This window comes from Canis lupus, chromosome 14 (genome assembly GCF_003254725.2).
Source record: "Canis lupus dingo isolate Sandy chromosome 14, ASM325472v2, whole genome shotgun sequence".
Classification (NCBI taxonomy): Eukaryota; Metazoa; Chordata; class Mammalia; order Carnivora; family Canidae; genus Canis; species Canis lupus.
The window spans coordinates 45,434,344-45,460,137 of record NC_064256.1 but is presented as its reverse complement, the minus strand read 5'-3'; the positions used below and the strand labels follow the sequence as shown (position 1 = coordinate 45,460,137).

Genomic DNA, 25,794 nt, shown 5'->3' with positions numbered 1-25,794 from the left:
CAGTGTAATATGAAGTGTCAATGGGAAGTACTGAAAGTTATAAGTATTAGCTTGAAGCACCTTAAATTACTAACATTATTTTACTCTATAGGAGTTAGAATAATTAGCAAAGGATAGAATATTCAGGGAAGGCTTCCTGCAGGAAAAGTGGACATGAGATGAGCATTTTTTTAAAAAGATTTTATTTATTTATGAGAGAGAGAGAGAGAGAGAGAGAGAGAGGCGTGCAGAGACATAGGCATAGACAGAGGGAGAAGCAGGCCCCTCGCAGGAAGCCTCATGCGGAACTCGATCCCCAGACCCTGGGATCACGACCTGAGCCAAAGGCAGATGCTCAACTGCTGAGCCACCCAGGTGCCCTGAGATGAGCATTTAAATTCAACACGGACCGAACAGAATTCATCATCCATCTCCCTCAAGCTTTGTTCTCTTCCAAAGATGACTTTTCAGGGAATGGCACATTGGCCAACTGTGACAAGCAATCCGGGAGTTCTCCCCAATAGGTCTCTTTTACACTCAAGCCTGATTTCTAATCAATTACCAGATTCTGTTGAGTTTATCTCCTGAAAAAGTTATCATATCTATCTATTCTTCTTGATCTCCATTGCTACTTCCCAAGACTGAGCTTCTGTCATCTCTTGCTTTGATGGTATTTAACTCATTTTGAAACGGAATATCTGTATAAATATTCCATTAAGTGACAACATAGGCTTCATGATGCTAGAGACCATGCCTATTCTGCTCACCTCAATTTTTCCACTGCCTGCAACAGTACCTGGAACATAAGGAAGTAAAGAAATTGGCTAATGGAGCTAAGGTTCAATATAAAGATGAGTAAGAGAAGAACAACTATAACAATTATGAAGATCCCAGACCTAAAACAAGTTTGGTACTGTTCTAATTAGGAATAGGGCTGATACCATGTCCATCTGAAGATATAACAAGATAAGGAGAAAGTACTGATTTATGCAATGTAGTGCTTAAATTTACTATTTCTATAAACCAAAAAAAGGAAGGGTTAGCAAGACACATAAAACTTCATTACCATTAACAATTAGGAATACTTTATACACATAAAATATATAAAAGAAGAAATGCTACAGAACCTATAAGAGCTCAGAAGTATGTCAGCTCCCACCTCTACCCTCATCTTGCTCCATCTCGGTAGCACGTGACAACGCTGACCTTGGAAACCCTCCCCTCTCTTGGCCTTCACGTGGTGACTTTCTCACAGTTTTCCTCTTACTCATTCTTTGGCTGCTTCTCTTCAATTTCCGATGCTGGTTCCTGCCCTTCTGCCTGACCTCTAGATGCTGGACGGCCTCAAGGTTTAGATGAGGCCCTCCTTCTCTTTTCTCTTTCCACATAATTGAGCCCATTCAGCTTTAAATACCATACAGAGGCTGCTGTATCCCAAAGGTCTCTCTGCAGCTCTGGCTTTTCCTCTGAGCCCCAGACACCTTGACAACCACAAATGGGTGCCCACAAAGCCTCTTGAGTGGAATAGATCCAAACAGATTTTTTATTCTGTCCCCCCACTTAACCCACATGCACGCGCGCACATGCGCACACACACACACACACACACACACACACACAGTGTTTTTCCCTCAGACTTCCCCATCTTACTAGTACCACTACTGTCCATCTTGTTACTAAAACCAACATTCCAGGAGTCCTCTCTGCTTCCTCTCTCATCTCATCGCTTACATGCAATCCATCACCATGTATGCGTGCCTCTAAAATATGCCCTAGAGCTCTCTAATTCTATCTCTATGGCCACAACCCCAGTCATCATTGTCTATTGCCTACACTTCTACAATAGTCTCTCTAGCTCTCCCCCTGTTTCCACTCCAGCTGTTTTCCAAATCATTCCCTAACAGTAGCCATAGTAATTCTTAAAAACACAGACAAGATCACATAATTTCCCTCCTTAAAACCATTTGATGGCTTCCCACTACTCATAGGATAACATCTAAATTCCTTACTGTGGAATGTAAGGAATACATGACTTGGCTCTCCCTGCCACTCTCACTCATTAAGATCAAGCCAGGGAGGCCATGTGTCTTTTGAATACACCAACACCTTTCTTCCCTCCAGGCCTTCAAATTCTTTTATTTCCAGTTTTGTTAAAGTACAATTGACAAATAAAATTGCAATTAAAGTGTGCAATGTGATGATCTGATATGCATACACATTATGAAAGGACTCCTCCATTGAGTTAATTAACATACCCATTGCCTCACATATTTACATTTGAGTGTGTATATGTATGTGTGAGAGAGACAGAGAGAGAAAAAGGCAGAGAGGACATTTAAGTTCCAATTTCTCAGCAAATTCAGGCCTTTAAATTCTATTCCACCAGCTTGGAGTGCTATGCACCTGGTTCTTCATTTTCTCATACTTCTGCTCATAAAGCCCTTCCCCAATAACCCTGTCTACAGTAGCCTCCATCCCTAACTCTCTCAACTCCCTATTTGTCTCAAGGCACATAACACAACTCACAACTCTTGTTTAGCTGTACAATGGTTTAATGCCTGGCTTCTCCTCTAGAATATAAGTTCCAGGATGGTAGGAATGCTGTCTTTCCTCTTAATTAGCATATCTCAATGCCCACTGCAGTGCCTAGAACATGATGGTATTTTTAAAAATACCTGCTAAATGAACAAACAATAATCCTACTTCATGAATAAAAACTCCTTTCCCCCTTTTAAGAACTTACGTGTGTCCATTATGCTACTAATATTGTTCCCTGTGCCAAAAGATGAATTGTTTACAGATGATGCTATTTAGCTTCATCCCAAATTTATATTTAAGAGACCGCAGTATAATTTGCATAGTTTACAAGTCTGAAGGGGAATAAAAAGAAGACAATATAATGAAACAGTGGAAAACTGAGCAAAATTTAGAAATGGGAGAAGGTAGCAGCAGAAAAGAAAGGGCAGACAATTCAACTGAGATAAATATTAGGCTACAAGATCCCTGAGGAAACCGGAAAACAGAAGAGGATCTGAAACACCCAATGTATGACAGGTGCTGTGCTGAATATATGGTAGTGAATAACACAGACACGGTCCCTCTCCTCATGGAACTTATAGTACTGTGAGATAAATACTAAATAAACACACAATAAAGGTATAATTATGAACTATGCTTCATGCTATGAAGAAAATGCCTGAGAGGCCATGAGAAGAATGAGAAAAGTCATGGGAAAGTGAGCTATAACTTGGGATAAAGTAGCTGGTGAGGATTAGATCTGTGGCAGGGGGCAGTTTTGGAGGGTGGATAAAGGACAATATTCAAGGCAAGGGAAGAGTATATGCAAAGACAAGAGGCAGGAAAAATCTTGATGACTGGAACTGAAGGGAGCCTTGAATGCCAAAGGAAGAGATGGTAAGGGAACTGTGGGAAAACTCCTGACAGAGAAATGGATGCAGAGAGAGAGGAAGCAGAGTTCTATAGGGCAAGGTGACAAGCCTGAATTTCCTGATAAGACCAAGTATGTTTTCTTCTGAGAAAGAACAGAAAGACAAAAGATGAGTAAGATTGTAAAAATTTTTAATAAAACAATGGGAAATAGAGTTTACTTTGGACAACCTTGATCTTCACAGTAGAGAAGGAATGATGGCTTCTGTACAGTTTAGGGGAGGAGAAGAGGTTGGAGCTTGAGCAAAATCATAAGGGTTAACTTCTGTTGGGAATAAGATAGAAAATCAAACAAAAACAAGCTAATAGAACTCTGATTAGCAGAGTAAGGCCCGGGTGAAATCACACAACATGAGAGGAAATAGAAGCAGTTGGGTCAGTTTTATGACTAATTTTATCAACAATTTCCAGTCCCAGAGTAGATCCAAGAAAAGCCAAAGATTTATTCATGACTGGAGATGACAAGGGATCTAAGATGGAAATCCATTAAGTTTCACAAGGCAGAGCAAAAAGGGTTAGTGGAGAGAAAGAGGTATAATAGGTATGTTGTAAGGTGGGGGCTGGAAAAAAGGAGAGAGAATTGGGTGATAGGAAACTGGGAAAGAGAGGAGATAATGTTCACATGAACAATTCAATTCAAATCAAATTCACAAGGATATGTTGAGCTTCTTCTACATTCCAATTATATTAGATTATATTAGATTCTAGGGATGAATTCTAGCAAAATGAATGACAGTCCCTGCCCTCAGAGATGTCATAGTCTCATAAGCTGATGTCAACAGAGAGTAAACATCTAATAATGATTGCTGGTATAACAGAAATAATAAACTCAAAATAAAAATATGATTAAAATAACATGAAAATTGTTTTTATGATACAAAATGTTCTAATGATCATTACAAATATTTAGCAAATTTATTCATTAGGAAAACTTCTCAAGAGTTACTTTGGTTTCTTTTCTAAAAACTGAAACACAAATCATCAGAAAGCTATAGGGGCACCTGGGAGGCTCAGCTGTGTTCAGTGGCTGGCTCTTAATTTCAGTTCAGGTCATGATCTCAGGGTCATGGGATCGAGTCCCATGTTGGGCTCTGCCCTTGGTGGACTCTGCTTGCAATTCTCTCTCCCTCTCCCCACTTGCACGTGTGCGCGCTCTCTCTCTCTCTCTCAAATAAATAATAAATTTTTTTAAAGAAAGCAAGCTTTAAAAAATATAGTGCCCAAATAATATTAATTATAAACTTAACTATAATACTATATAACTGAACAATTATTTTAACTAGTCACACAAGGCATCTGTCCCAAATAATGAACTATGCACTCCTCACATTTCACTAAATGAAGGAAAAGAGAAAAAGGCTTTAGTCATAAGAAGATACAGGCACAAACGCCAAACATAATTGGCACTCTTTCCTCTTACCCTGACTTATTTTTCTGCATTGCATTTTCACTATCTGAAATTTGTTTCCCTGTGTATTGACTGCCCCTTACCAGAATATAAGCTCCAAGAGGGCAGGGGCTGTGTTTGCCTAGTTTGTCACTATGCCCCTAGTACCTAGAATAGTGCCTGGAACTTAGTAAGTACCTAACAAATTTCACCTTGAGATCTCAATCATGGCATGGCACGTGATGTGTTTTTCTATGGAAATAATGAAGTTTGAAGTGTATAAGTTATGAGTTTATAAAATGTATAAATTATGAATGATTTTCCACAAGTTAACATGTTAATTTTTAAATTTTTTTATTTAAATCTTTTTGCCAACATGTAACAGCCAGTGCTCATCCCATCAAGTGCCCTCTTTAGTGCCCATCACCCAGTTACCCCATCCCCCAGCCCCCTTAACATGTTAATTTTAAGAAATTATCACAATCTGGTGTTTGATCTAATTTTGAAAGATTTTTTTTATCTCTTAAAAATATGTAAAACATGGAACATCAGGTAACTTACACAGTTAAACTGATTAAATGTATGCCACATTGAACTTTATTTTTTCATTGAAATCCACCAGATTTCTGTATCTGAGCCCTTAATATTTGCCATTGCATTTGCTCATAACTAGAGCGCCAATAAGCTGGAGCCTTCTATCGCTTGCCATGCTATTCACCAGTACAATGTATTTGCTTCTTGTTTTATGGTTGCAGTTACTTCCATGCTTATTTTTAACAAATGACAAAAGTATCTGAGAGCAGCCAATATGCAAACCCCTGTACTAAGTAAAAATCATTCTATCAGTATTAGCATAAATCACAGCTTCTGAAAGCTAGAGAGTGACATCACTTTATTTTTTGGTAACATTTTCCACATGACACTGGAATATGGCTCTGAAAGCAGACTTGAAAGAAATATAAAAATTCTGGCTAACCAAAATATTTATTTTTAAATAAAAAAATTAAACATTTTAAAAACTAAAAGGTACTTTCTAAAAAACATAGTTTAGACATACTGTACAGAGGAATACAAGTAAAGGTGTTTTACTTCTTAGAATTGGATATTTATAATGCTCTAAGAACTACCAGAAACAAGAAAAACATTTTTCATTTTAATTTTTAATTGTTTAAGAAATATCCACATTGCACATAAATCAGAAGGGACTGACTATTCCAATAATTCACTTGAATAAACACATTTAAAATGGGGTTTCTTTAAAGTTTGGCATAAAAAGATTTTTTTAAAAGAACCTGGGAGCATGGACCTGGCTCCATTCAGGATGGCAATTCAAAGTGGAAGAACGTTCTCTTTATTTGCTAGGGCTGCTCAATGTCATCAGAGCATTGTTCCTGTTTTAGGCCAGGTGTATTGGCCAGAATTAAAAATGCCTAAGACTTAGGAATGGGTCAAACTGTATTGTCTGCCCTATCTATGGATATTCCTATTATGCATATGTTTTAATTGTTTAAATGAAAATGACACAATATGAAGTAAGTCTTAATGACTGTCTCACATAAGTCACTGATTGATGAATTGTTTTTAAGCACTTAAAATACTTTATCCAGGCACCCTAAAATCTAAAGATAAATGAAAAACAATAAATACAACTTTAATAATATTCATCAATTTCCACTGAAAGCAGAGAAATGTATTCTTACTATTAAAGATGTAATTCCTTGGACAGATGGCTGGTATTAGAAGTAAAAGTTGAAGGGAAGAAAAAAGGAAGTATGTTTGTTGCAATTTTGAGGTGAACCAGTAAAACCTTCCAGTTGAAGACAGAGCCACTGAGGTAGCAAAAGCTGATGGGGGTGGGTAAAAGTCAAAGCGAAGAACACTGGACAAACTGTTACCAGTTTATAGTGAATCTGCAGAAATCCCTTCATATTAGCAACTGCTGGAATAAATACCATTTTTCACCCTCATCTTTGATGATAAAACAGTGCCAAGTATGACCAGAATATGTGAGAAAAGTTCTTTTTCATATAATGCAAAAGTTCTTTTTTATATAATGCAAAGCCCCAGAAATAATTATCTTCCTGAGGGATACTCCACTGTGCTGAGATGCTCTTTCTTTTGGCTAACCTATACATTTTTTAAAGATGCTGCAAATTACACAGAGTTAGGGTTTCTATTATAATATTTCATAATATTTCATATCAGAAAAGGCAGCTGGGAGAGGGTAAAAATGGGCATTTTACACATTTGTCTATATGGCAGGACTAAAGACAGAATGATGTCCTTTAAAAGTTATTTAATTTATCCCCCTGCTTTCAGGCAGGGTTTTCCCAAATTATCTTTAAACTGTCAAGTATCCACATTACTTTAAACATCTGCAAGGAAGGAAATTCCTCAAACTCCCCTGGTATTTTATTACTGTATTAACAACACTACTTCCAAGAACTGGGCTTTGGTCATCACATTGTAATTAGTTACCAGCCAGCTCGTCTATCAACAAGTATTTGCTAAGTACACACAGGGAGAAATGTTATTCTGTTAGGTCTTTGATGGTAGACCTTTCCCTAAACTTACTTCTAATTGCTTCTTCTGTCAAATACAACTCTAATCCTGGATTCAAATATTCTTCCACTAAATTTCCATTCATCCCATTATGGACTCCCTATTACAGTGAATAAGAAGGAGCATCCTATTAAAAACTGAACTTTTTCTTTACTTATACAATTCGATATTCAAAACAATTTTGAAATAGTATGTTGTTTAAAACCAGGAGACATTATCTCAATATTTCAAGTGTGGCCTTAGAAGAATAAGTATCTGCACAATTATTAAACGGCCTTGTCCTTGTCAGTGTGGTTCCTGCAAATCAACTTTAATTTACCACCTCACCATTCACCCTTCCTACTCTCTAACAAATCATTATAAAACTTTATTTCCCCAAAACTCATCAGCTGCGTTTCACTAAATTTTCCCTTTTTTAAAATTTCCATATATTCCCCACTTACATCTAAGTCCTCATTTTTTCTCTTCTCAATACTAATTCCCTTCAGCTTACCCAATATTCTAGATGATTATTTTATCTTGTCAAAGTTTCCCTTTTAACACGAATGTTGCATTTTAGTACTCTTTTCTTACCACCACCTCCTGACCTTCAAGCACTTCTAAATATCATTTTTGAACAGAAGGAAAAGAAAAGAAATAAAAACCCAGACTATAGCCTACTTCTTCCATTTGTCTTCCTATATTGTTCCCTCCAGTTATAGAAGGGTCTTTGCTTGAGCTTCTTCTATCCTTGATAGTACTGACATCATCTCTTCTGGGAATTCTTTAAAATCACTCCTCCCTATAGAATCCACTTCTTGTCCCAGATTTGTGGTACTGCAGCTAAATCCCAAATCTAGCATTTCCCTCCTTATGTACTCCCTCAGAGGTTTTATCAAATTGCAAAGTTTTAATGGTGACTCCAAAGCTCAGGATACTAAAATATACTTTTTAAAGCTTCAGTGTTTCCCTTAAGCTAGAATTCCTCAGATCCAGCTGTTGATACACAACCCCTCTTGGATGCATTTCAAGCTCATCATATTTGAAATGAAGCACATTATTGATAACAAACAAAATTCACTTGCCAACTTAATCATTTCTATCAATGGCAACTAAAGAACTTGATGGACTATCTGTATTCTTCTCTATTTGTCATACTTTCTTTTATTCTGCATACCACAGTCAGATTAGTACTTCTAGAGCACTGCTTTTTATGTCAGAGCTTATGAACCTATAATAGCTTCTATTACTATCTGCATTATGCTCAATCCCTTTTATTTAGCTTTTCAAGTTCTTATATCAAGTAGTGTTTACTGATCTACCCAACTGAATTCTTTTTTAAAAAAAGATTTTTATTTATTTATTCATGAAAGGCACAGAGAGAGAAAGAGAGAGAGGCAAAGACACAGGCAGAGGGAGAAACAGGCTCCACGCAGGGTGTCTGATGTGGGACTCAGGCATGATCCTGGGTCTCCAGGATCATGCCCTGGGCTGAAGGCAGGCGCTAAATCGTTGAGCCACCCAGGGATTCCCGCCCCCCCTCAACTGATTTTCTAATCTGAAACTTAGCCAGTTTACTTACAGACCCACATATCCTTGCTCAGAGCCCTAACTATGTATATAACCTGCCATCATTCTTTTTAAAAGTCCAAAACTTATACCTGCTTTAAGACTTATCCTTTTTATAAAAAATGCTACTGATTCATTCTAAAAATGTAAGGTAAACCAGTGTCAATTTCCTACTTTTGATACTATACTACAGTTATATAAAATGCCACCATTAGGGAAAGCTGAATAAAGGAACACGGGATTCTGTGTAGTACTTTTGCATCTTCCTATAAGTCTATTATTCAAAATATCATAGATATTTTCTATTATTTCAAAATAAGAAGTTTAAAAATATATTTTGGCATCACTTGTATATATACCAGGCATAAGTGGGGTGCTGAGATCACAAAGAAGGATACAATACATACTGAGCCTTCTGTGCATGTCTACCTTCTATCTGGGAGTGTTACCGATTAAACTGCGTCTTCTCCCAAATTCACAGATTGAAAACCTGACCTCCAATGTGACTGTATTTGAAGACTGGGCCTTTAAAGAGGCCATTAAAGTTAAATGAGGTCATAGGGGTGGGGCCCTAATACAAAAGGAATGGTGTCTTTACAAGAGGAAGAAGAGGCACCAGGCATGTGCACATATAGAAAAAAAGTGCCACAAGAGGACACAGATAAAAGGTCGCCATCTGTTTACCAGGCAGACAGACCTCAGGAGAAATCAAGCCTGCCAGCACCTTGATCCCGGACTTACAGCCTCCAGAACTGTGAGAAAACAAATGCGTGTTGTTTAGGCCACCCAGCCTGTGGTATTTTGTTATGGCAGACTTAACAGACTAATACAGCAGTGAGGGATGCAGTAAAACTATTAAACTATGGTACTGCATGATAAGCACTATAACAGCCATACACCCAGAGACCAAGGAGCACAGAGCAGAGAGGGACTAGTGCTGCCAGGAGGACTAGGAAATGCTTTGTGGAACATCATTTCAGAAATTAGTGGTAACCTTACCACCAGCCAGAGACTGACTCTAAGCTAAGGAAACTACAGAAGCCTGAAAAGCATGGTGTTATTTAGAAAATATTAAATAATTCAGTACCAGTAAAGAATCTTAAGGATGAAAGTGCAGGAGTTAACAGCTAGAAGAAGAATGTTGGTCTATTTCATAAAGAATGTTGTATTTCATATTTAAGACTTCTGATTTAATCTGGTAAATAACAGGGAGCCACAGAGTATTTTCAAGCAAGTAAGTAACATATCCAGATCCATATTTCTGCAAAGAAATTCATACTCATGGAAAACTATAAATTCATTATAGATGTATACAGATTTAGCTACAAAAAAAATTCACTGGGCAGTCCCGGTGGCGCAGCAGTTTAGCGCCGCCTGAAGCCCAGGGTGTGATTCTGGAGATCCGGGATCGAGTCCCACGTAGGGCTCCTTGCATGGAGCCTGCTTCTCCCTCTGCCTGTGTCTCTGCCTCTGTGTGTGTGTGTGTGTGTGTGTGTGTGTGTGTCTCATGAATAAATAAAATCTTAAAAAAAAGTTCACTAATTTCTTATCATACTAAAATCAGAAATTATGTATTTGACAAAAGGGGACTGATTAAGTATGTAGCTATTAAAAGAACGTAAAAGGAAAATATTTGCATATCAAACGTATTAAAAGAACGTATTTAATAATGCTATGATATAATGAAAGTTTTTAAAGTGGGTTACAAAGTAGAAGGTACAGTACAACCCTATTTAATAAAACAAAATTACATATACGCAAAGAAAAAAGACCAGAAGGATATGTAGACACATACACACACACAGGAATACATATATGTATATACACATTCATAAACTTATACATAGTAGTGTTTATTTCAGGGTGGTTAGAGTATTAGTGATTTTTAATCCTTTTTTCTCATCTGACTTTTCTAAATTTCTACAAAATATGTCTCATCTGTGTATTAAAGATGAGTTATTTTTAAATAACTTTATTACAACATAATTCACACTTTTAAAATATTCAGTGGCTTTCAGTACATTCACAGAGATGTGAAGCCATTATGCAACCTAATTTTAGAATATTCTTCTCACTCAAAAGGAAACCCCATACCCATTAGCTATTACTATCCATTTCTACCCCCTACCCCACTCCCAGGCCTAGGCAACCACTAATCTACTTTCTTTCTCATGAATTTGCCTATTCTGGACATTTTATATGAATGGAATCATATAATATATGGTCTTTTGGACTGGCTTTCTTTCATTTAGTAAAATGTTTTCAAAGTTCATCATGTTGTAGCTCTTTATATTGTTAAAAAATATTCCACTGTATGAATGTGCCACACTTATTTATCCATTCATCATTTATAAATATTTGGATTGTTTCCATTTTTTGGCTATCATGATGCTATGGACATTCATAACTTGTTTGTTTTTTATGATAGTACTAAAAGAGGAATATTAATTCAGGAAGGCTATTGGTAGGCCATTTTAATAGCAATAGGAGACAAGGGCATGAAGTAAGGTAATTGCAATGTGGACACTGAAAAGAGATACATTTGGGATGTGCTGCCATTAAGTTTGGTGACTGACTGAACATAGGAAATAAAGGAAACAGAAGGTCAAGGCTGTTCTGGGGCCCCTGGCCTGGGTCTTGGGTAATATCATCACTGAGATGAGATGTGCAGAAGGACATGAGGTGCACCTGGGCACTTTGAAATGGAGAGGCCTGTGGGGTGCTGACAGAGACATATGAAACTCCAAAGAAAAGCCAGACAGAAAGGTACAAACTTAGAAATCATGGACTGTAGGTGGTAGTTGGACGAGACTGTCCAGGAGAGCATGAAGATGAAATACCAACAGTGAAGAGACAGAAAAAGGAACAAGAAGCCACAAAGCAGATTGGAAAAGACAGGCCTGAAGAGGACAGGGACAATTTCCAATAGTAAAAGAAAAACCAAGGAATGAAAATGTTCTAAGGAAATGGTCTCGATGTAAAAGGGTATAGAGCAGCCAAACGAGTTGTAGGCAAAGTGCTTACCAGATTTAGCAATTATGAAATCACCCACGAAAAGAGGAAAAAGTTATTCAGAGATCAATAAGTGACATTAATTTGGCCTACTTTCGGAGAGGAGATAGAGAGATGGAATGAAGGCAGAATCCATAAGCTGGCTGCACACATTTATTTTATGCAAGAAGTCCTGGGCAGGGGAGGACGTGAGCTCATTTATCAGGACAGAAATATAAATAAGCCCCATAAACACATGGTCTTTGCCTTCAAACAATTTATTTCCTTCTGGGAAGAAAAAAAACCCATTAATTTCCTGGTTTAGGAGATGAGTCTTTGTTTTTTTCCTTACCACCAAACAACAATTACAGTTGTTTTGTTGGTGGTACTTTCTATCATGGTCCCTTCTTATTTGCTATGTACATTTCTTTGTAGGAAAATGTACATAGTATATGGAAAAGAAAGAGTAGGAGGACACTCAGTACCTGTAACTCCACCACCCAGGGTAATTACCATTAACATGCACCTTGCTTTATATGCTTCTGGACGAGATTTTGAGAAGCAAATAACTGAAGCTCAATCTTTTGTTTTCTTCCTTTGCTGACTTACTTAGAAAGACCTATCCTGCCCCCATATCTATGTATCTACCTTTATTTCCTTCTGTGTTTTGTGATTTCATTTTTTCACATTTAAATCTCTTAGCTATCTGAAATGTACTGTAGTGCATGGTACATGTGCTACATAATCTATTTTTTTTCTCCAAACGGCTGGCCAGTGCCTAGCACCATTTATAAACTCACTTTGTCCTCTCTCTATTGCTTTGAAATGTCAGAGTAGCACATGAGGTCCAAGTTCAGATTGACACATTCTAAATTCTTATATATTTAATTGGCAGACAGGGAGGTGGACTTTCCTGCTCATAGAAGTTCTGATTATTCCAATCATAGTCATAGAAAAGCAAAAGCATAATACAAAGATATTCACTCAAAAACCAACAGACCACTTATAAAATTAGATTCTACTCAAATATCTTTCCATATTTAATATTAGATGAGTCCCTGGGTGTTGTCAACTTTTTACATGGGTCCATCTCTCACAAACTGTTAGAAACTGTTGCAAATACAGCATAAATGGGCTGTAGAGGGAGATTATAAATCTTGCAAACGATGCAAGATTTAAGCAGTTAAAGTGTTATTAGAGATGCAAGAACAGTGATCAGTAAAAATCTGGCAATCATTCCAGCTAATCAAGAGAAGTAAATTGACCAGAGGATGACAGAATAGATGTTTCTGGAGGAAAATATTTGCATATCAAAGGATTAAGAAAGACACACACACACACACACACACACCCAGGGAAATAGATGATGCCCTGATACATTTTTTCCTAAAAAGGACCCTCTCTGTAAAGCTGCTTGTAAGGTCAAATGTGAGTATCCATCAACATGCCAAAAACAAACAAAAACAAAAATCCCACAAAATTCTTTCATTGTTATTTCTAAGAATTAGCACGTAATTGTAGGTGTAACATAAATTTTGGCAAATACATGATAAAATAAACTTACATTAATTTTTAACTCTACTTATTTTTCAACTAAACCTTTTTATTTTCCCAAATAAAAACAATAAAATGTTGGTTCAGTTTCAGGTAGTCTTCTTCTGATACCAATTCATCTCAAACTTCCATACTTGAATCAATTTTGAATGTTCTATTTGGTGTATCAAGCTCCCTTGTTATAATTGCAAAACTGCCATTTACTATTACTTTTTTTTTATTACTTTATAACAAATATTCCGAAAAGGCAAATTTTACTCTTCTTTTTTAAAATTTCCTGTCCGATATTATATTTTTTCTCTTCTAACTCTAGAATTATTTTGTCAAGTTCTCACAAGTATCTTTTAGATTTTACATTAGTATTTATACTAATTATTAAGAGAAGCTCACATTTAGTGAGAATTTGCTGTGTCAGGCACTTACTAAGCATTTTCCAAGTACTGCTATATTTTATTTGGCTAAAAAGTCTGGTAAAGTACCATTATTATTCCTATTTATAGCTGAAAAAATGGAGAAGCTGACAAGCTAAGAAATTTGTCCTATATTATATAACCACTAAAGGGCCAAGCTAGCTCATGCACTTTTGAAGTCAAAGCCCACTTCACAATAGCACAGTCAACCATTGGTCAATGCAGGGGTTGGGAGTGGAGACCCCCTGTTAGTGGGAAATCCATATATAACTTTTGATTCCCCAAACACTAAGAGCCTACTGTTGACCTGAAGCCTTACCAATGATATAAACAGCTGACTGGCATACATTTTGTAGGTTGTATATATTATACGCTATATTCTTATAATAAAGTAAGCTAGAGAAAAGAAAATGTTATTAAGAAAATCATAAGGAAGAGAAAATACATTTACAGCACTATACTGTATTTATTTATTTTTTTAATTCTGCATAAAAGTGGACCTGTGCTGTTCAAACTGTGTTGTTCGAGGGCAACTATATTTTATCATCTTGGAACTACTTTAAAAAAAAAAAAGAATAAATAGATTCAGAACCTATTTAGTAATTTTTCCTGAGGCCTTTCCTATATTAAATTTGTCTAAATTTCTCAAATGAAAGACTCCAAACTTATAAAAATTCAAATAAAGTGTAAAGTCAACAGCTGGATCACACTGACTATATGAAAGTAAACACAAAATGCCTTACCAAGCATCTAAGTGAGACCTCAGAAAGCTAAATTTAAATGCTACTGAAATAGGTCATTTGGAAGACGCCTCAAAATAACATCAAACCCTCAAGGCAAAAAGGTCATTAACTCAAATTTAAGATACTAAAGAGCAGGAGTTTTAAATATGTCTTCCCAAACGACAGAATAGATACTTTATTCAAATTTTTACTCTCCATTTTCTTCTTTCCGCTTAATATAGTAAAGATGTATAAAATACTAATTTTGGAGTGGTCTGTATCACATCTCAAGAGTAAGTCTTCTGACCCATATCTGTGAAAAGACTCATTTTATTTATTAAGCTGTCTTTGCTTTCTGCCCCCACCCCAAATTGGATTCCTTGAGGCCTAGGAGTCTGGCAGTGTCAAAGAAAACACAGCTGAAGTTATGGCCCACTCCAACTTGTGACTCATTTGATCATGTTAAGAGAATAGTCCCTTGAGGCACCTGACCAGCCTGGATTGTCTTTAAGTATTTTCCCTTGCTCAGTCTGCAATGCCTGTCCTGCTGTGGTGCCCACCATTTGCTCTCTAAGCTTCCATTCGATGGGCCATCTCTAACCCCCTCTGCTTCTTGGGGAGCAAAGTATCACCTAGACACATGAAGGTTAAAAACCCATACAGAAATGATAAAAAAACAAAAAACAAAAAACTCCAGTGTTCATGAAGTTAAAATGATTCATCTCCAAATATCATAAGTTAGGCCCACCCATGTGTGCATTAAGTTTTACATATGTGCTTGAGAGAGTCAAGTCTTAGCTGTAATGAGGGCCACTGAAATATCATCCTAGACACTGAGGTCATACAAGGAAGCCTCTGGCCATCTAAGACAAATCTCTCAGCCTGAGCACCTGCAGGGGAGAAGTAGGTAACAAACATGTATAAGAAAGCCAGCAAGGCCACTAAGGGCATTCACATTCTGATTTTTTTTTAACACACTACCCTAGTCTTGCTCTAAGGGGATACATATAGCTGAGATTAAAAAAAAAGACATTTGATAAAAGTTCAATATTCCCCAGCAGAAAAAAGTATGAATACCAGAGCTATAGGTAGAAGACACATTAAGTTTAATGGTTCTATAATAATAATTTAAAAAGACATATGCCCAGAAAAGGGTGGGCTAAATCTTGATAGGGCATCTGAAAGTTGATAAAGGCAAACAGGAGAAATGTGAGGCAAAAAGTCCATAAGGTAATTCCTAGTGGGAAAGATTTTCAAACTCTGGATGCCAGGGAGGATGTTGTCATCATGGCCTTTACTGGAGCTAAGAAAGGGCACATCCAAGGTGCCGGGCTCATAAAGTCATGAAGCTAGAAAAGACCAAGGGTTTTTTATTCTGAGATGTTTATCCATCTGCCATTTAATAGGGAACATGGTAAAATGACACACACTCCTGCCTTGTAATACCAACCACTAAGTCACTTCATCTTCCTAGGCCTCAGTTACCTCAGCTGTTAAGTGAGGGAGGTGAACCAGAGGATTTCTGAGTTCTTGCCCAGCTTTTAAAAAAAGATCATGTCTGTGAAAAAATGCCTCGTATGCTTATGCATTCAGTAACCTACTCCTTTCTAATATGCCACCTTGCCTTCATGTATTCTGAAACAACTATTACAACTATACTAACACTGTAAATTGTACAATTACTGTCTTGAAGCAGAAATAACACAGTATTTCTTATTATCTCTATGATGATGGGCTCATGGCACCTACAAAGATAATAAAAATGATGCACCAAACAAAGATAAATCTTTAACATATTCCTCATAGCAAAGAAAAGACACTGTGTGAAACTCTGTCTCCCCTTTTTCTCCCACACTGCTAGACTAATTTAAGTGAAAAGAAGGCCAGATCAAGAACAGCTTATGCAGGAAAAAGCTCAGCCTGGAAATATATTTGTACCACTATGGTCTGTGTGGTATAGAGGGAAGCACAGTGGGCTACATTTGGATTCTAGACTGAAACCTTCTGAGAATTATCTAATTCTGGGCAAGATATCTAGCTTTTCCTAAATCTGTTTTCTGTTTATAAAATAAAGCAATAATTCTACATGTTTCTTCTACTACAGAAACGTGCTAAGTACATAAATAAGTATGTCAAAACATTTGAATTCTAGGTTATAAAGGTATTATTGGCAATAATGGAGCATGTTAATGACAGAGGGTACTGAATGAACAATTTTTTAAAACTCACGAGCATGATTAGATCAAAGCAAGTGGGACAGAAAGTTATTCAACCAGAGTAAAAATCTAGGTTGTGGATAAATAGCAGCAATGAAGACCATGATGGTGCAGCACAGATGAACAAAGCCTCAATCCCCTGCAGTGGACTGACCTCAACTAGACTTAAGCATGAGAGGCATAGACCTAGCTTTCCTCTGCCCCTTCCTTCCACACATTAAAAAATTTTGCATTGAGGGTTTATATGGACATGGTCTTCAAGCTACTTCTAAACCTCGTTATTTGACAAATGACAAAAGTTTCAAAATCAATAAGTGTGACTGAGGGAGCATATGTTCTCTCCAGGTATCAAGGTCTTTGCTCACAGCATTGTCACTGGCTATTCTCAAAGAGGCTCCAGCAGGGAGGTAGAGAACAAAAGGCAGGGCTGCCAAGGCCTGGACTCATGGTATGTCAGCCAGTCAGGAGACCGATCCCATCTCTTTCTTAAGTTTTCTTTTTTATATACCTGTCCTTTTCCCTCAGGCCTCCTTTGTTTTTCCAATTGGCAAAGAAGGAAGGAAAGCCATGTACTGAGTGCTGATCATAGTAAATATTTTTCATTTACTATCTCATGAAGCCTAAATATTTATTTCTTACAAAAATAATCCTGTAATAGGGGACAGAAGACAGATGAGTAGAAGCTGACCAGTCAGGAAGATGTTAACAAGGGCAAGGTGAAGAGGGCCTAAATTAATACAAACTATATTAGAACTATTTCTATATGGAAAGACATTTTTCTATTCTGACATTAGAAATATTCTTTTGGAATAAAGGTTAGATTCTATCCACATATAAATAAGGTAAAAAAGATTTCAAATCATTGACTATAGTAACCCATGACTCCAAACCAGCTATTTTCCCACCCCCAAATTTACAGGTTTATGTATATCTATAGCAATGGTAAGAATTACAGTTTTATTTGTTGAGTGTGTCTCTATCCCAAGCACTGTGCTAAGTGCTTTACAAATGTCTAAGGACCCAATGACAAGGAAGGCATCATTATACCTACTTTCAAAAGATTCTGGAAAAAGAAACTAAGAAAAAAAAAAAAAAACTAAGACTCTGGAAAGTTAACCAGCACATCCAGGATCACATAAGCAGTAAGGGATAAAGGCAGGCCCCGAACACTAGTCTGTCTGCCTCCAGAGTCTGTCCTTATTAAATTATGCTATGCTGTCTCCATGTTTATCTTTTTAAGTTTTTGCTTGCATTCTTTTTTACTTCTAGGAATGCTGATTGAGGGGAAAAGGAAGCAAGAGGAAGAGCATCAGCATGGCAGGGAGGGGCATACAAGACATGTAAGAAGGAAGAAGAGAAAACCACAGCACTTCTCATACCATGGTCCTTGCTTTAGAAGGAAATAGATACTACAACTGTTGCACTGAATTAATGCATTTACTTCATATTCCTTGTTGTTGCCATAAAGACAAACATTACAAAGGAAGCCGGACACAGGAGCTGCCGCCTACAAGGGACTCAAGTGCAGCACCACTGATTGCTTAGCCCCTCTGACCATGGAAAGGGCTGACCTGGATGCCAACTGTCATCACTGTCTGCTCATGTTAGGGCAAGATGAATCTCTCTCTACCTTGGCCTATAGGTGCCAGGTCTCTGCAGCTTGTTCACATCTGCTGATCCCAGTCTTTTCCTTTGTCTCTTCTCCCCACGATCCCCTAATACTGATGACCACAATCCAAGCAAACAACAGAAGGGATGGGACTCACTCATCTGGATTATATTAGCTGCTTGTATTATGCTATTTACATTTATGAAATACAGTATCACAAGACCACATTTAGTAAAACTTTTCCTTAGAAATAGTTTTATTCTCTAATTCACTTTTTATTGGTTAGAAGCAAAACAAAATGGATCATATATTTAAAATGGATCATATATTTAGAGTGAGGGAAGAAAAAAAGACATGCCATTCTAGAAATGTCTAATGAGCAAATACCCCAAGAATATTTATCCAAGTGGTTACCCTGGGATGTCTGAGGGGAAATGTGAAAGCAATTTTCTTAGCTATCATCACTTTAATATGAAATGTAAACCCCAAATACAACCTCAGGCATATTCCTTTAATTTGGGAAAAATAGTCATGTTTAGGGAGCATGGACAAAGCTCTCACCTGGCATGACCATGATCTGCGGAGCTGTTGCATCCGTACTTAAGCAGAGACGTCCTCCTTTGGCTAATCTATCACAGAGCAGGGTGATATGTTTCTTCAGTCGACTTGTGTCTTTGGGTATATTCAGCTGGCTGCTAAGGTTCAAAGCCTGCTCCTTTGAACTCTTTGATAGGCAAGTCTTCAAGAGGTGGGAAATGGCGGCATCCACTGTTTCTTCCCAGCCCTGGATGCAAAAACCAATTTTGAATTTATGCAAAGATAACAAATGAGCAAAGAAGGCACTCTACTGTTAACTAGGTTATAAGATTGAGTGTTGATGTCCAAGTGTTGGAGGCCTGTTGAGAATTTGGTTTCTGGAATATTTCATATCAGTCTGGTTTTGAATTCTAGCTCTGTCAGCTGTTTGACTTTAAACAAGTTACTTAATTCCTGTTAGCCTCATCCTTATCTGCAAATGATGATACTAAGAGTCTGCAGCTCCAGAAGCTGGGGTGATAGAAATGATATATGAAAATCATTTAACCCTGTGTCAGACATAAGTCATAAATAACAGTAATAATAATAATCTCAGGTATAGATATATTTGATGATTGGGATCATGAAGCTGCCAGGATTATAGTTCATTTTGCCTTATCTTTCTGCTGAAGAATTGGCCAGCACAGGGAGGAACTTTGGAGATCTTGGGGGGAAACTGTAATGAAGAGAAAATGCTGGTGTCTCTCTCAGCTACTGGTCCCACAGCCTTGGGGTTGCAGAGGAGCTTATTTCAAGAGAAATTCTGTAAGACATAAGCTCATTTAGTCCCACTTCACTGCCGAGGTGACAGAAAAATGACACAAAGTGAGGAAGTGGGCCATTGACCCCACTTTTGCTGGGAATAGTATAGCTGCGCTACAGTGAAGACCTGGAGAAGTGCCGTGTCACCTTAGCAACACGAAGGCTACAATCCTAGGAACGGGCCACCAGGACTGGCCAGAGGAGGCACCACCCGCAGGTGGGTTCAGATAACAACACAGCAAGAAGCCAGAGGGGTCAGCTCAGGAGCTCCCATTGGGCTTTTTCAGGGGTTCCAAGAGATAGCTGGGTAAGGTTTTTATAGGGGCCTGGAGGTCCTAAGAAGCACAATAGGCAAGCCTGAGTGAAATCTGGGTATTGTGACAGTGTGACTCCATTTGTACCCAGAGGTTGGTAAAACCTACAGTACCATAGGCCTGACAATCAAAATGAAACTATAAAGGAAGACACTGAATGAATTTATTTACATAGAATGCTACAGAATAGTCCAGGCCCCTTATATAAAAGATGAAAAACCTGAGACTCAGAAGGAACCCGTGGGAAGCCTATGGTTAGCACCACTCCATCCTCAACCTTATCAGCTAAGCCACCTTTCAAATATGCAAACTGGATTAGGTCACTCCTCACCCTGTGCTGTGGTGGCTGGCTGGTTTGGTTTCTCCACAAGAGTGCCTGGAGTTCTCTGCACTGCTAACATCATGCTTGCTAAACAGAGGGGTCCAAGAAATGCATTAGCTGGACAGAGAGATGATAAGACACACAACTAGGACATTCGACTTTGGAGGACTTTGGAGATCTCTAGTCCAGTTTTCTGGGATTTCCCTAGGATCTGTGTACAATAGCAACCATCTGCCTAGGCATGGTCGTCTTCCTAGCCCAAAATTACTTTTGGAGGTAGTTCACTTCTCTCAGGGACATGTGTAACCAGCAGAAAGCTGTTCTTATAGTGAGCCAAAATCTGCCCCATTGGTCGAGTCTATCCTCTAGAGCCATGCACAATAAATCTAATCTCTCTTCTACATGATAGCCCTTTATATCTGTGAAGACAATAATTCCGTACCCTCTCCTTCAGAATAAATGGCCTCAATTCCTCCAGTTCTTCCCTCTATAAACATGGTTTCAAGTTTTTTTTCTCTGTCCTGACCATTGTATTTGAATGAGCTCCAATTTTAAACACTTAAAAATGTATACGGCTAACTAGAGAACCCCAAACTGACCCCCAAGACACCAAGCTGGGGTTGGGAGTGCAGGGTAGGATACCACCATCCTTCCCATTTACTGGGATTCTCCCTACCAGCCTGGCCTCTGTTGCCATTGATCTCTTGGCAGCTGCATCAACTCTTGATTCACAATGAGCAATCAGACAACTAAACTCTAGACCTTTTCCATCTTTGCCACATGTCTTCTTTCTGGGCTTATGCAGTTGGTTCATTAGACTTAAGTGCAGACTCTATATACGTCCACTGGAGAACTTCCCACTAATTGCCAAAATTAGGTGTTTTTACTCTACTGACCCATTATATATACCACTGGGAAAATTAGGATAAAAATTAATTACTTGACAATGATCTTGAAAATCCTTTCAAGAGATGTCAAAGACTGTGAAAACACAGCCTCCTACCCCAAACCACTAAAGAATAATAAAGCATTAGTTACTACAAAGACCTCTCTGTACTACTATCCAAATCTATTATCTAAAACTAGCCTAATATCTAAAACTGAATTTGTATTTCAAGGCAATGGATTTAAGACAAAATAGTAAACCAAGTGTCATCAGAGAGAACATATTTTCAAGTTGCTTTTGGAGCCACTGACAAAGAACTCTGGAGTATAAGAAGGAAATATCCTTTGTATGTAATTTGGCATTTGTGTGCTCTGTGGTCATTTCAGCATTAAAACAGTTGCTATTATTTTATAGACTATTTGTCTAAGCAAACTACTGTTTTCGTAAGTAGATTACAGTAGCATATTAGATAATTTAAGTAGATGTGGCATTTAGTTAACATAGAAGTACTATGGATTTCCTCTCTTACTGCCAACTTGCTGATCAAGTCAAAAACCATGTCATGTTTAGGTAGTTGGGATGGATATTTCTTTAATATAAAGAGGCATGATGCCAATACTTCAAAAATGATCACTACTAAAATATAGGATTATTATTTAGAAGGACTGTATTGCTAATAAACTCAAATATGATAATAAAAGGGATGTTTATGAGACAAATGAAGAGCCTCTGAAATGAGTTTTGTTAAATAAAAACACAGTGTGATAATTCACTGATCAAATACGTAGCATACTTACCTCATGAAATGTGAGACAAAAATATGTGGAAATGTAGAATCTTCAAGTATGTTAGAAGCACCTTAAAGGTAAGCTACTTTAACCATCTTTTTTTTGTGTTTGAATCCACCACTTTTATTTATAGCTCTTAAATTGACAAGTCTAATGTTCAGTTTTAATGTCTACACAGAAATACACATATACACACACACCCACACACCATGCAATACCTAATCTTTATCCTTTATAGCTAAGTATCAATTATACTTTTAATATTGTCTTTTCTAATTATGAGAGTGGAAGAAAATCTTAATCTTGGGAAAACTATGCTAAAAATATCTGGAAGGGGAGAAATTACTAAGCATGTGCTCTTCGGTAAGAACTGATTTGATTTTAGTTTTCAAATCCCAACTATCCCATGTGTGAGTTTTAGAAAACAATAGCAGGTAGGAAGTTAAATAAACAATGTGTAAATAAATAAGTAAATAAATTTAAGGGGCACCTCGGTGGGTGGCTCAGTAGGTTAAGCATCTGCCTTTGGCTCAGGTCATGGTCTCAGGGTCCTGGGATCCAGCCCCAGGGGACTCCTCAGCAGGGAGTCTGCTTCTCTCTCTCCCTCTATCCCTTCCCTCACCCCCCCCCCCCCCGCAAATCTGGCTCATGCTACTCACTCTCTCTCTCAAATAAATAAAATCTTTAAAATTTTTTTTATAAATTTAAATGTACATGGGAACTGAACCCAACAGGTGTGACCCTGCTACTTGACTTCTCTAATGTCACATTGCCTGCGGCACACATCTCCCAACAAGGTTTCCCAGTTCTTAGCTTTAATGTTTGGCCTGCCTGTGTGGAGGCTGCTGTATGCCGTGCTGGTCCCAGATGCCTCTCTTATAAGTGTGATGCCCCATTTCTATGAGCCAGCTTTTTAAATTCAAGGCACTGGGCTCTCCTATCTGTTTCTCCTCCTGACTCAAGTCAGTCAACTGAGCTATGCTTTTTGCTATATAGAGAGCAAGTAACACCTGAGTTTCTGACTTCTGCTCCACCTGCCCTGCTAGACTGCAATGGTCACTATGCCAGCACAAGAAAGTGGTTTATGAGGAACAGTGAGAAGCAGCAAGTCTGACCACATTCATAAAGTTAATTTTCTAGTTATTAACCAAAGTAATCAAAGAAAAAAAGTAAAACAGAAAAGTATTCTCAGACCACCTAAGCATTAAAACAACTGAGCTGAAGACAGCTGCCCCAAGGATAGTACGTTCTGACCTAATATTCACCTCAACTCCCCCTTCACTGTATGACCTTCGATAAATCACTTAATCTCTGCGGGCTACATCTCCACAGAACAGAAATAATGCTGTTTGCCATACCACTCATACATGAATGGTAAGGCACTCTGAAATCTTAAGTGAAAAAAAAAGGCACATATATTCAATCCTACTTTAAAAAAATAAAATTAGAAAATAGAAAATATTTTATTAGAAAATAAAAATACACCATTGAAATCCAATGCACAAAGTAATGTCTTTAAATTCTTATTCAAATTATTATAAACTTTTGCAAGTTTATAACGGAAACACTACCACATCCTTAACCATAGTAGTATAGAGGGAAAACCCACAAAATACCATTACCAACTGTGCACACTGTCAGGTTGAAGGGAGAGAGGAAAAGTAAAAGAGATCTGTCTAAAGTAATAAATGGAGACTATGTAGCCATTGTCCAGGTTTCAGCTGATGAGAGAAAACTATCAGAAATAGATTGTCTTACATTATACATTTTAAGGTAAAATAACCTTTACATCATATTCATTTATGTGAAAAATAAAACTGTATCAAAGAGGAATAAATTTCCTCTTGAAAAGATGTAAAGGATTCACAATGAGAAGTCTTTGGTATTTATGATAGCTCCATGGATCCTTATGACCATTATTACTTTGTATTATATTGTATCACTTCATAGTTGGCCAAGATAAGCTAAAAATAACTACAGGAAGGGTCATGGCAAACCCAAGTACAAATAAAACTTAGTGCTATACTTGTAAATTATACATTTTGGAAGATAAGAGAATTTTTCAGGATTTATCTAGGTTCAGGATATTTCCAAAGAATAGATTATATTCAGTGAATCTTCCTCTCATGTAGAGAGCTCAAGATGTTGAGCTATTTACCTTTGAAAAATAAAATAGCTCTTTGACCCAAAAACACAAGAAAATAAAAATTTTTTAAATGATACCAAGCTAAGGAGATTAAGAGTACACTTACAGTGATGAGCACTGAGTAATGTCTAGAACTGTTGAATCACTATACTGTACACCTGAAACTAATATAACACTGTATGTTAACTATACTGGAATTAAATTCTATTAAAAAATAGAAAAAAAATGACCAAAAAGTAAACAGAAAACTTTAAGAATTAAAAAAAAATGACAACAAGCTGTATGGCTTCTATGACATCTTAATAAGTTTCAGATTATTATATTCAACAGTTTTTATAAAATAAAGCTTTGAAAAAAATCAGCTTTAAATTTTTTAACCTATCAGTAATAAGATGAAACATTCCCCAATCATTCTTTTTTAACTTTAAGCTTAAGTGATTTATTGGACTTTGGGAGTTCTTTGTTTCTTTGCCATGATTCAAAAGCTGTAAAAGTCTAATTCACCTTTCAACCAAAAGTAAAACAGGGTACTTAGCTTATCAACACTGCTTTGTGAAAAATGAAGCACACTGCTTCCTAATGGATGACAATCTAAAAACTTTGGTAAACAGAAGACAAATGACCTGCATACAGTTTAGATGCAATGTAAGCAGAAAGCACAAGGTTGCTTCAAACCAAGGTACTCTGATACTGTTTTCTTAAGCTTACATTTTGCATTTGATCTGTACTACCATCTGACCCCAATGCTCTCTATAGAAGATTACCTGAACTATCATAAAACTTGATCATGGATAGCGATATTCATTTTTAAAAAATATTTATTTATTTGAGGGAGAGACAGAGTATAAGTGGGGGTAGAGAGAGGGGGAGAGAGACAGGCAGACTCCTCGTTGAGCACAGAGTCCACTGCAGGGCTGACACAGGGCTTGAACCCAGGGCCCTGACATCATGACCTGAGCCAAAGTCAGATGCTAAACCAACAGAACAACCCAGGTACCTTTAGCCATATTCAATTTTAAAATTAAACAAAACGGACACTTGGGTGGCCCAGTGGTTGAGCACCTGCCTTTGGCTCAGGTCTTGATCCCGGGGTCCTGGGATTGAGTCCTACATCAGGCTCCTCAGAGGGAGCCTGCTGCTCCCTCTGCCTATGTCTCTGCCTCTCTGTGTGTCTCTCATGAATAAATAAATAAAATCTCTAAAAAAACAAAATAAAATAAAATAAAATAAAATAAAATAAAATAAAACAAAACAAAAAACAAAACAAAACAAAACAAAACATCAGTGATGTCCAATGAGCCAAACACTAATGACTGCTTCAGGAAAAGCTTCTGACATGCAGTATTCAGAAGCAACTTAGAAAAAAAAAAAACATTAAGACTGGACAAATCAAATTGATAATGGAAGTTGCTTCTGGCAATGGTAGATTACCACTAACTGTCCCACTGAAAATAACTAGAAACAAATATATAAAATCATTTCTTTGAAAGTATGAAATAGGGAACAACAGAAGCGCAAGAAGATGAGTCCTGAGTTTGATGCTACTTTTCCCACTGAGGTCATTAGCCTGACTAA

At 37.4% G+C, this 25,794-nt stretch overlaps 1 protein-coding gene across 15 annotated transcripts in view; it reads right to left on the bottom strand.

Moving 5' to 3' along the window:
• The window catches only part of BBS9 (Bardet-Biedl syndrome 9), a 433,011-nt gene that overhangs the window by 45,531 nt on the left and 361,686 nt on the right, over positions 1–25,794 (bottom strand). For all 15 annotated transcript variants that reach the window (XR_004804558.2, XM_035698355.2, XM_035698350.2 and 12 more), the window contains one exon: positions 18,987–19,209. Coding sequence is in view for 14 of the 15 variants with exons in the window: in XM_035698355.2 (XP_035554248.1) it covers positions 18,987–19,209 (223 nt within the window). In the remaining variant the exon portion in view is untranslated. The remainder of the gene's footprint in view (positions 1–18,986; positions 19,210–25,794) is intronic.